The 12,949-nt window shown below is 41.2% G+C and overlaps 1 protein-coding gene across 1 annotated transcript in view; it reads right to left on the bottom strand.

Annotated features, from left to right (window-relative positions):
- SYK (spleen associated tyrosine kinase) overlaps positions 1–12,949 on the bottom strand; it is a 164,512-nt gene that overhangs the window by 123,436 nt on the left and 28,127 nt on the right. The window contains exon 4 of the mRNA XM_007949072.2: positions 3,578–3,716. Within this exon, the coding sequence (XP_007947263.2) occupies positions 3,578–3,716 (139 nt within the window). The remainder of the gene's footprint in view (positions 1–3,577; positions 3,717–12,949) is intronic.

Here is a 12,949-nt window from a genome sequence, read left to right as displayed (position 1 = left end):
ATGACAGCCTCCTGGTCATTGTACAGGTTCCTCGTGAGTACAATCAAGTGTTTGGGAATTCCCATTCTTCTCAATGTTATCCATAATTTGTCATGAGCCACACAATCAAATGCCTTTGCATAGTCAATAAAACACAAGTAAGCATCTTTCTGGTATTCTTTGCCTTGAGCCAAGATCGCATCTGACAGCAGCTATGATATCCCTTGTTCCACGTCCTCTTCTGAATCCAGCTTGCACCTATGGAAGTTCTGTCAATATACTGCTGCAACTGTTTTTGAATTATCTTCAGTAAGATCTTACTTGCATGTGATATTAATAATATTGTTCAATAATTTCCACATTCTGTGGCATCACTTTTCTTTTGAATGGGTACAAATATGGATCTCTTCCAGTCAGTTGGCCAGGTAGCTGTCTTCCAAATCTTTTGGCAAAACTGAGTGAGTGCCTCCAGTGCAGCATCCATTTGTTGAAATATCTCAATAGGTATTGCACCAATTCCTGGAACCTTGTTCTTTGCCAATTCCTTCATTCCAGCTTCGACTTCCTCCTTCAATACCATTGGTTCCAGATCATATGGCACCTCCTGAAATGGATAAAGATCGACCAGGTCTGTTCGGTACCGTGACTCTGTGTATTCATTCCTTCCATCTTCTTTTGGTGTTTCCTGCATCATTCAATATTTTGCCCATAGAATCTCTCAATATTGCAACTTGCAGCTTAAATTTTTTCCTCAATTCTTTCAGCTTGAGAAATGCTGAGCGTGTTCTTCTCTTTTGCTTTTCTAACTCCAGGTCTTTGCACATTTCATAATATTAATTGGCTTTGTCTTCTCAAGCTGCTCTTTGAAATCTTCACTTCAATTCTTTTATCTTGTCATTTCTTCCATTTGCTTTAGCTTCTCTCCACTCAAGGTCAAGTTTCAGAGTCTCTTCTGTGATCTATTTTGGTCTTCTCTTCTTTTGTTGTCTTTTTAGTGACCTCTTGCTTTCTTCATGGATGATGTTCTTGATGTCATCCCACAATTATTCTGGTTTTCAGTCATTGGTGTTCAATGCATCAAATCTACTCTTTAGATGGTCTCTAAATTCAGGAGCGATATATTCTAGATCATATTTTGGCTCTCATGGACTTGTTTTAATTGTCTTTAACTTCATGTTGAACTTGCATATGAGCCATTGATGGTTTGTTCCACAATAAGATCCTGGCCTGGTTTTGGCTGAAGATATTGAGCTTTTCCACTGCCTCTTGCCACAGATGTAGTCAATCTGATTCCTGTGTGTTCCATCTGGTGAAGTCCACGTGTAGAGCTGCCATTTGTGTTGTTGAAAAAAGGTGTTTGCAATGAACAAGTCATTGGTCTTGCAAAATTCTACCATGCGAGTTCCAGCATTATTTCTGTCACCAAGGCCAAATTTTCCAACTACCGGTGATGTGTCTTTGTTTCCAACTTTTGCATTCCAGTCACCAGTGATAATTAACACATCCTGATTGCATGTTTGGTCAATTTCAGACTGCAGAAGTTGATAAAAATCTTCAATTTCCTCATCTTTGGCTTTGGTGGTTGGGGCATAAATTTGAATAACAGTCGTATTATTGGGTCTTCCTTGTAGGCATATGGATATTATCCTATCACTGACAGCACTGTACTTCAGGACAGATCTTGAAACATCCTTTGTGATGATGAATGCCACACCATTCCTCTTTAAACTGTCATTCCCGGCATAGTAGATCTTATGGTTGTCTGATTCAAAATGGCCAAAACCAGTCCATTTCAGCTCACTAATTCCTAGGATATCAATCTTTATGCATTCCATTTCAGTTTTGACAATTTCCAATTTTCCTAGATTCACACTCTGTACATTCCATGTTCTGATATTAATGGATATTTCCCACTGTTTCTCCTCAATTTGAGTGGTGCAAATGGAGGTCTCGAAAGCTTTACCTTATCCATGTGAGTAAGGCTGGTTTTACTCTGATAATGCAGCTCTTGCCCAGTCCTATTCTGAGAGCCTTCTAACCTAAGTGACTCATCTTCCTCCTCTGTATGGGACAATGTTTCCAGACTATTCATAAAGGTGCACAGTAATGTATCAGACAGTGTTTCTCTGCTATTCATATGGTTTTCCCTGGCCAATTATTTGAGAAGTGGATGGCTCTTCCTTCTTCTGAGTCTGTCTCAGTCTGCAAGCCAGGCTGATACCTGTGTGCACCCCACTGGGTTTGAAACACTGTGGTATAGCCTCAAGACTCATAGCAATACGTCCCCACAGTAGGACAAACCAACAGAAAAGTTTGTCTCCCTTAGCTGTTGGAAACCTCTCCAACCACCTTTACCTGGATCCCTGTGGCTGACTCCTTGCTCTGACTCGGTCCCCTTGGCCTTTTGTCCTTTGCCTGCTTTCTCACCTTGCCTCTTGTGGGGCATGACCTGGGTTCCCTCTCCTCACCTGGATACCTGTGGCTGACTCCTCGATCTGTTCTGGTCCCCTTTCCTTTTCTCTCCTTTCCCTGGTTTCCTGCCTTGCCACTACACTAGGTGGTAGTTACTTTAAGAGCTTGAAAAGTAATTAAGTCTAATGGTCGTAATTGTTAAAAGAAGGGAGTTTGAGTTAAGTTCTTTCCTTGCTATTTCTTTATTCCAGGCGTGGTACAGGCAAGGCTGATTATGTCCTGTTCACAAAAGGTCAATACCATTTCCCCTCTAGGTGGCAGCAGAGTCTTCTGTTTTCTCCCTGACTGTGACCTCACTAAAGTTTTTTAGAATGTTTTATTAAAAGGCCACATTCAGTAATGTTATTGCCCTTTCCTTCATTGTCAGCTAATGAAACTGATTTAAAATTAGACCAGCTACTTTTACTGACTAGAGACCAATAAAAAGTAGAAGCATCCATCCTGTTAGTGCTCAAACTGTTAGCTGTCTGGGGTTTGCATCAGGGACAAATTCTTTGTACAGTAGGAATGTAAGAGTCTTGTCTCCCTGCAGCCCAATCCCAGGAAGTGATGACTTACCTTCTAAATGGTCTTAATTTCCATAGAAAGGGACTCAGCTAGAATGGTATCTGACATTTTATATCCTCTTCAGCATCTCACAAATCAAAGAACCATCTTATTGGCCCTCACTATGCCACCTCCTCTAATCACCTTTGCTTTGATTTTATGTGCATCTGTCTAACTGCTATTCTGGGTTTTAGTAGAATATCTTAGAAAAAAAAATGTTTCTAGTCTCTTAAAGCCAAAACCAAAATCCATTTCTCTGCACCTTCTGAACACAGCCCTGAATCATGCACATCACCTCATGCTGCTGAGAACTGACTGGCTTTGGACAAACCACAGAAGATTCTGGAAGCTCCTTTACCTAATATGTTGATTCTTAGACCAGTTCTTCTCAAACAACAATGTCCATAAAAGTCACCTGCAAAAGCAGCTCTTGACTCAGTAGGTCTGGGGCAGGGCCGAGAAGTGTGTTTCAAACAGACTCCAGGCTCCTTCCATCTCTAAGTCTTGAAAAAAAGGAGCCCCACATGCCCTACTCATCATCCCATCAGGACAGCTACCTCCCCCACGTTTTGATGTGTACCTGCCAAAGTGTGTCAAACTTCTTCCCATCTGGGATGGACAGTTTCCCAGTTTTGTCTTTGTCAATGCGATAGTGCAGCACCTTCCCCTCATGCAGCAGACACAGGGCATAGGACCCATTGTTGTCTCGTGCGCGAATCCTGGAAAAGAAACAGCCAAATCACCACTGCTTCGATGACGTGGTGGGCAGGAGTCTGAGAAGAAACCCCAGCTGAGTGTGTGGATGATACTGCCTGGTCTCTCCTCCATGGAGAGTCCAGAGCTAAGGCTCTGCCCCATGTGCCCAGGAAAGCCCAGCTTCCAGTTCTGCTACCACTGGTCATTTTGAGACAAGGACATCCTGCCCACGTAGGAAAGGACCACAGTTAAGGTCCTGGGAGCCCTAGTGGTCATCAGGAAAGGTAAAGTTGGTGGGGTAAGACCTCTCTTCTTGGTTCACTTCAAGGCAGTAACACCATTGTCCTAGGGCAAATAGAATGAGTGACATACTTAGATCCCCGAATAAATGGAGAAGAGGGAGTCTGTGAGCTTTGCCGGCTCTACCTTCTACCTGGGATGTGAGTTTGTGGAAGATTCTCAGATTACACAGTTGCTTGCCTGGCCTGGGGAAGTGCACATTGTGAGGTGGTGTTTTGTGAGCATTTCAGTTAGGAATTTCTTGACCTCAGATGAAGGGTAGCAAAAGCTTCCACTCCCCAGGGCCTTCCTCATGCTGTCCTCATTGCAGGGATAGGACCTGAGGTGGCCAAGGATGCTCAGGGAAATACTGTTGAGTGAAGTCAAGGGGAGGAGAAACTTACTTGCTTCATGGGGCAAAGGAAAAAAGATGAGTTACCATTGAGTTGATAGCAATTTATGGCAACTTAATGTGTGTCAGAGTAGAACTGTGCTTCATACAATTTTCAGTGGCTTATTTTTCAGAAATAAATCACCAGACCTTTCGTCCAAGGCACCTCTAGAGGGACTTGAACATCCAGCCTTTTGGTTGGCAGCTAAACATGTTAATTATTTGTACCACCCAGTGGGGCAGGGGAACAACCAGCAAAACGAGAGCTGAGCTATGCTGGCTGAACTGGGAGGCTCCTGTTTGCATTGTGGTTGAGGTCATCTTTGAGACAGCCTCCCACCTGATATCCTAATGAGCTGAGACTGGGATAACAAGCAGATGATGCATACATCACAATACCCAGGAGGGGGTACTTCTGGCTTTCTAGAGTTGTAAGAGCAGGCCTACTCAAGGCATGTAGGATTTAGGAAACAGCTGTCTAGGAGGAAGCTACAAAGATATGAAAATGGATGCAACACCTCTCCCAATTTAGTGCCTCTGTCATCACCACAGTCAACCTTGTTTTTCCTTTTCAGCAACTGAAGCCCTTAGTATCATTAGATATGAGAAAATGAGTCACAAAGGTCCTAGAAAGCTTCCCTAGCTTCCAAATTTTTTTTAAATGCATTTTATTGAAGTATAATTTGTTGTTGTTGCTATGTGCTGTCGCGTTGGACCTGACTTATAGCGACCCCTCCTTGTGTTTCCAAGGCAGTATTACTATGGAAGTATATTGTCCAATCTTCCTTCTGGGAATATAATTTATGTACAGTGAAATACACAAAACTAAAGTGACATGGGTCAATGCTTTTTTTTTTTTTTTTCCAATGTTCCCTCCCCTCTCCTCCTACTCCTGGCAACAAACAAAGAAAGTTTCCTTCCATATATATAATCCTTTCTTGACCCTCCACAACAATGAACTAATACTATATTTGTCCTTCTGTATTGACTTATTTCACTCAGCATAATGTCCTCCAAGTTCATCCATGTTATGCAATGTTTTGCTGATGCTACATTATTCTTCAGTGTTGCATAGTATTTCATTGTGTGTATGTACCATACTTTGGTTACCCATTTTTCTGTTGATGGGTACGTAGGCTGTTGCCATCTTTTTGCTATTGTAATTTGTTGTTGTCATTTTGTTGCATGCTTTTTCGTGGTGCTGATTTCTTTGTGCCATACAATTTTCTGTGCTGAGCTTGTTTTGTTTATGAATTGTGTTATCACTTCCTTAATTGCTATTGTTTTAGTATTTGCTAAATATTTTTGCTGGTCCTCTTTTTCATTTTGATGTGAAGGTTTATCATATTTCTTTGGGGTTACCCTGTGATTTATAGTTTTCTTCCCAAGTTTAGAACAGTCCATCCCATCTTGTAGTTGTCTTGACTTCCCTACCATTTAGAAGTTCTGTAACTACACAATTTTTTTTCTCTCTTTTTGGTTTGTACTTGGCCTCATTTGTCAATTCATGTTTCTGGTTCCATCTTTACAATCTTGTAGGCTTATTTATTTTGGATACTAGTATCCTAGTATAGGATACTTTCTATAATTGGGTTGGTTTCTGGGTTATGTCATCATGTGTGTTAACAATCAGTTGTTTGCTGTTGTTTCTTCTCTGTTCAAAGGACTCCCTTTAGCATCTCTTGTAAGGTTAGTCTGATTTTAACAAATTCCCATAATTTCTGCTTATCTGGAAATCTAATTTCGCCATCATATTTGAGGGACACTTTTGCTGGGTATATAATTCTTGGTTGGAAAATTTTCTCTTTCAGAGTTTTATATGTACCATCCCATTGTCTTCTCACCTGCTTGGTTTCTGCCAAGAAATCTGAGCTTAGTCTTATTGGTTACCCCTTGTAGGTTAACTTTTTTTTTTTTTTTTTTTCCCCATGCTGCTTTTAGGATGCTTTCTTTGTCTTTGGTTTTGGTGAGTCTAATGATAATATCAATACCAGAAAGATGTTTACTTGTGTTTTATTGACTATGCAAAGGCATTTGATTGTGTGGATCATGACAAATTATGGATAACATTGAGAAGAAAGGGAATTCCCGAGCACTTGATTGTACTCATGAGGAATCTGTACCTTGACTAGGAGGCTGTCGTTCGAACAGAACAAGGGGACACTACATGGTTTAAAATCAAGAAGGGAGTGTGTCAGGGTTGTATTCTTTCTCCATACTTATTCAATCTATATGCTGAGCAAATAATCCGAGAAGCTGGACTATATGAAGAAAAATGTGGTATCAGGATTGGAGGAAGAATCATTAACAACCTGAGATATGCAGACGATACAACTTGGCTTGCTGAAAGTGAGGATGACTTAAGGCACCTACTGATGAAGGTTAAAGAATACAGTCTGCAGTATGGATTACGTCTCAATATAAAGAAAACAAAAATCCTCACAACTGGACCAATGAGCAGCATCACAATAAATGGAGAGAAGATTGAGGTTGTCAAAGAATTCATGTTGCTTGGTTCTACAATCGATGCCAACGGAAGCAGCAGTCAGGACATTAGATGACATGTAGCATTGGGAAAGTCAACTGCGAAGGAACTGTTTCAAGTGCTGAGGAGCAAGGATATCTCCTTGAGGACCAAGGTGCGTCTAACACAAGTCATGATATTTCCAATCGCCTCGTATGCATGTGAGAGCTGGACAATGAATAAGGAAGACTGAAGAAGAGTTGATGCTTTAGAGTTGTGGTGCTGGCAGAGAATGCTGAAAGTACCATGGACTGCTAAAAGAACTAACAGATCTGTCCTGGAGGAAGTGCAGCCAGAATGCTCTTTGGAAGCAAGAATGGCCAGACTTCGTCTCACCTATTTTGGTCATGTTGTCAGAAGGGACCATTCCCTGGAGAAGGATGTCATGCTTGGTAGGGTGGAGGGTAAACGAAAGAGGGGGAGGCCTTCAACGAGATGAATTGACAAGGTGGCTGCGATGATGGGCTCAGGTATAGCAAGGATTGTGGGGCTGGCATGGGATCAGGCAGTGTTTTGTTCTGCTGTGCATGGGGTCGCTATGAGTCGGAAGCGACTCGATGGCACTTAACAACAAAACAACACAATGATAATATGTCTTGGTGATTTTCTTTTGGGGTCTATTCTGTTTGGGGTTTGTTGTACTTCTTGAATGGATATATTCTCATCTTTCATCATACCAGGGAAATTCTTTTCTAACAGATCTTCAACAATTTTTTCTGTGATTTTATTTGTCTCTTTCTGTTCTGGAATCCAATGACATGTAGGTTATTCTTTTTGATGGTATTCCACATGAACCTTAGGCTTTCTTCATTCCATTTTGATATTTTTTTCTGATTGACCCCTTTCCAAAGAAATATTGAACTATTTGCCTACAATCTCACTAATTCTGTCTTCCATTGATTCAACTGTACTCCTTTACCTGCTCAATAGGTCACCTATTTCTGAAAATTTAGTATTAATCTTCTGGATTTCTGTGTGTAGATTTTGCATCTTTTCTAATTTTTCATTTATTTTGTCCTTGTATTGTCTTTCAAGATTATTTTAGGATCTTCTCTGTGTTTTCCTCAATTTTGTCAGTATTCCTTGATCTGTCTCTCAATTCATTGAAGGTACCTAAATATAATTCTTTTGAATTCCTTATCAGGGAGTTCCAATGTTGTGTCTTCCTCAGGGATGTATTTTGGGTCTGTATCCTGATCCCTAGTTTCTACAGCTTTATCTTGCTTCTTTTTGTGGACTGTGATGCTCTGTTGTGTCTGAGGCATTGTGATGTTTTTTTGTTTGTATTTAATTGTTTATTGTATGTTGAAGTGACTTGCCCATGAATTTTGTTTTCTTTATTTTGTTTGTATGTTATCTATGTAAGCAGGGTACTGTGCTGTGCTCTTGTATTTGCTAGTTGGCAGCACTTATACACTTATCACCTGTCTCCTTTTCTGTTATCAGCCTCCCGTATGTCCCTGCCATTTTGGCAAACAGAAACTATTCTTAGATTCTTGGAATCTGAATGAGAATGCTGTCACATTAAAATAAAAAATGGCCTCCACTTGTAAAGATTCAAAATGGCTGCACCCTTGGTCACATTAAATATCCAAAATGGCCACTACTTGTTAACATTCAAAATAGCTGTGCCCTCTGTCACTTTAAACATCAAAATGGCCACCACTTGTAAACAATCAAAATGGCTGTGCCCTCAGTCACTTGAAATATCCCAAATGGCTGCCACTTGTAAACAATTAAAATGGCTGTGCCCTCTGGACCATCAAAAGCCCATAGCTCTGGTTGTCTCCCTCCTTGTTGTTTCCCTTCCTAGTCATAGGCCACCAGTGCAGTTGTCCCTGCAGCCCTTGGAGACCAGGGCTGATCTTTAGGTCAATTCTCAGGTCCCAATACCACTTGGAAATATTTATGCTGTTGGTCCCATCAGAGGAACTGACAATCTGCAGCTCCAACCATCTCCATACACACAGTTTTTCTTCAGGTTTTTCCACTAGTTGGTGCCTAACCCCCTTCTGTATCCTTCCTTTCAAAGCTCAGGGCTCCAGGATTATCTTCTATATCTCTGTCATTTGGTTTCTCTCTCCTTTTTTGAAAAGGGTCTGTGTAGCTTGTCTGTCTATCCCTCCATCTTACTGGAAATCTGCCTCCACATTTTCTAAAGTGGCGCAACTGAGGCCCAGAACTGCTAAGCAATGGCTCAAAGATACTGTGTATAGAAAGAGTTCAAATGTGCCAAGATGCCAGAAGACTTTTGGGATTTTAGTAAAATTTCTAATGACTCCTTCTGGGTGCAGAAGGTCATACCTATGGGTGGGAAATTTAATAAAGACAGGCTTTGGAACCAGACCTGGCTATGCTTTTCTTCCTCTGCTATACTGATTCATCTCAGAATGGAAACCCAAGATTTGAAAGATGAATTGTGGTATGTGAGGTTTGAACTTTGCTTTACAGATACATTTATTTTCAAGTCATGCTTGACTTTGCAATAGATAGGTTCCTTCTATGCCCCACTGCTTGGGGCAGCTGGCTGGGTGGGGAGACATACCCACACTCTCCTGTCCTCTGCAGGTGGCTGCTTCTGGAACCTTCTTCACTATGAAAACAGCCCCTTCCTCCCACACAACCAAATCCCCAGCACCCTGAAGTGTGAGTTCCCCTTTTCATAGTCACATAGTTGATTAACGCCATTTAGTTGCTGGTAAACCCCAAATAAATAAACAAATTAATTCACACAGAGAAGCTAAAACACTTTTATATGAGGGGTATTGAGTCAGAGGGAAACTATTTTATCACCTGGGACTATTTATATTTTCTTTGTTTATTTTATGACATTAGTGGCAAACAAACAGAATAATTTAGAAATATAAAGAACTACACAAACACCAAAATGTTAAGAATTTACTCATATGCATATATTCCCACTCCTCACATATTGACATGGTTAAGTTCCAAACATCAGGTTGTATATGAAAATCAGTATTACATGAAACTTCAGCAACCAAATGTTTCCCAGACTACAGGAGTCATTTCAGAGGCAGCCCGATGGGGTTGCTTCCTCCCCTGCAGCCAGTGTCAGAAGCTAACTCATCTCCACCTGTTCCATGTTTTGGGTAGGCAGGTAGGCTTGTGCCATTTCAAACCATAGGCAGAGCTGACTGGCCAGCAAGAGACTCACCTTACCCCAACAAGTACGTAGTTCTTGCTCTCCACAGAAATGCCCACTCATCTACCACCAGCTGGTCCCAGCAATGCCAAGTGCAAACAGTGGATCTCAGGGTCTGGGAGGAAGTGAGGGCTGCATCTCCTGCCTGTGAACCTCTGCCACCTTCTTACACACTCACAATTCAAAGCCATACCTCTACTTGGACAGCAGGGTGGCAACCAACAGTGGGTCTGCCTTAGATTCAGCCAGGCTGATGCCTTGGAGCACTGTACAAGTTAATGCCCACCTCCACCCCATCCCCAGCAACAGGCTTTTTTTTTTTTTTTCATTCTTCCTCTTTTAATCTTATTTGCATTCAAGACTGGGGAGAGGGGATGGGAAGGATTGAGGACTTGGGGTTCGGGGGGGAAAGCACTCTCTCACTCACAACTTGAATCCTCACATGGCAGTAAGGTGATATAAGTAGTTTTTTTTTTTTTTTTTTTACTGTTATCATACACATGAAATATCAGATAACATAGTTGACAAGTGGGGAGTAGGTGTAAAATTGATTTTGTGAGAATGAAATTAATGTCCATAGGCCATACCAAAATATCATTCTCATTGATTCAGAGTTCTTCATCTCCACTACCTCAAGGTCATGGCTATAATATATGGAACTTAAATTCTGTTCTCTGAGTCCAATCTCTACAACTCCATCTTGTCTTGGATGTTGATTGCCATCTTCTTGTTAAATTGAGAGGATCAAAGATGGCCCAAGGAGAAAGGAAGAGATGGTGCAAATGATCTCTTTGCAGAGAAATGCAAATAAAATCAGAGAAAGAAAGAAAATCAGACTGGAAAACATGAAAAAGGCTAGTAATACTAAATGTTGATAAGAATAGAGAGAAACAGGAGCCCTCATCACTGTCAGTGTGGATGGAAATTAGTTCACCCACTTTGGTAAACAATTTGGAATTTTCTGATAAAACTGAACATATACTGTACATACACTGTGAATCTGCAATTCTACACTCAGGTATATATCTGTGTACTGTGTACCCCAGAAAGTACTCTGGGATGTTTATAGCAGCTTTTTCTATGGTAGTTAACAACTGTAAATAACCTAAATATTCACCAACTGCAGAGTGAGTACAGAAATTGTGGAAGATTTCCTCAGTCCCTGTGCTCCAGCCCAGCAGCTAGTGCAAACCCCTAGATGCTGGCAGTGAATGGGGAACACTCTTTAAGGCCTAGAAGTGTCAAGGCCATGGCGACATAGAGCTGACAGGAACAGTGACCATCCATGGATTTAGCCTGAGCAACCACTGTGGCAGCTGGCAGGAAATGAGGGTAGAAGAGAAACCCACAGGCCCAGCATCTGTAAGTGGCAAAGACCAGAAGCCTGAGTGACATTAACGGCCAGCAACTGTGAGGTATCTGCTGCCTGCAGTTGGTTTATGGGTGGGGTATTTTAATTTAACTTTTGAGAAAAACTGGTTTGGGAGCTGAAGCGTTGCTCCTCCCCTCTGCTGCCACTCAGAAGTACTCCTCTACCACGGCATACCCACCAATGTCCCTCTGCTACAAACCAACCTAAGGGGGGAAGGGTGAAGACAAGTCCTCCAGTGGCTGTTATATTTGCTACCTTCTGCTCTCAGGGTCAACTGGCCTCTGCTTGTTCAGGAATCCAGTAACCAGGTGCTATCAAATCAATTCTGACTCATAGTGACCCCACTGGTATAAAAGTAGAACTGTGCTTCATGGGGTTTTCAATGGCTGATTTTTCAGAAGTAGATTGTCTGGTTCTATAGAGTCTCCTCGGAATGGACTTTTTGGTTAGTCCTTGAGTGTGTTAACCATTTGTACCACCCAAGGACTCCTTGTTCATGAAAGCCTTAACATATTTTTTTCCCAATGATCTTCTTGGAGGAAGCAGGTTAACAGATTTAGTTTTTACTAAATCTGTTAACCTGTAGAGAAGGAAACCTCTTTAAATCTGAAGGAAAAACTCCTAATGTAAGACATTCAAGATTTCCACATAGGACTTTCAATCATATACAAATTCAAAAAGATTACCAAAAACAAAAAGAAATATGGGTTGGAGAAAGAGGATGAGGAAGAGAGAGGGAAGGAAGGAAGGAGTAAAGAAGTAGAGAAAGACATGGGGGCAAGGGAGAGAGGAAAAGAAAGAGGAGGGAGAAAAGGAAGGCGGAAATGGAAGGAAGAGGGAGAGAAGGAGGGAGCAAAGAAGGGAAAGAGCAAGAGGGTGAGAAAGAGACATTGATTGATTTAAATCTCTAAAAACTTTTAGTACTGAAAAAGCCAAATTTAAAATAACAATGTATGAAATGTTTAAACAAATAAAGAATAAATCACAAAAATTAGCAAGCAATAGGAGTCTCTCAAAATGCTTAGGAAGATTTTAAAACAAATTAATAGAATTCCTAGCAAGAGTTATTGATGGAAAAAAAAGAAATAATGGACTGGTACAGTGTAGTGAGTTGCATGGTATGGCTTCTTTAGCCATAGTCTTTGTAATTCCCACCAGATTACTGGGTGGGACCATGAAAATATGTGTCAACTTGGCTGTGCAGTTGGTAGTAGTTATTCCTATAATAAGACTGGCAATTAACTCCATAGTGGAATTTGCCTTGAGGAACTGAGTAGCTGCTTTTAAACTCCTGATTGTTAAAGTCATTCACCTGGGGTATTTCTGTTGGAGCATCACAAAGTAATCTTCTGGGAAAGATAGCTCTTTCTCAGGTGTGTAGAACTCTGATATTGGGATTGGTTAGTTTTGCCACTCTGCCAGGCTTAAAATGTGCCCTCCTAGAAGCAGAGAGGGAATCTCATAACTGACTGGGAGAGATGCCTGGCTGAAAGAAACACCCAGCTGAGAGAGACATCCAGCTAAGAG

This window comes from Orycteropus afer, unplaced genomic scaffold, assembly GCF_000298275.1.
Source record: "Orycteropus afer afer isolate SDZICR_OR568_19922 unplaced genomic scaffold, OryAfe1.0 scaffold00236, whole genome shotgun sequence".
Lineage (NCBI taxonomy): Eukaryota > Metazoa > Chordata > Mammalia > Tubulidentata > Orycteropodidae > Orycteropus > Orycteropus afer.
The sequence above is the reverse complement of the archived record's forward strand: the minus strand, read 5'-3'. Positions and strand labels throughout refer to the sequence as shown.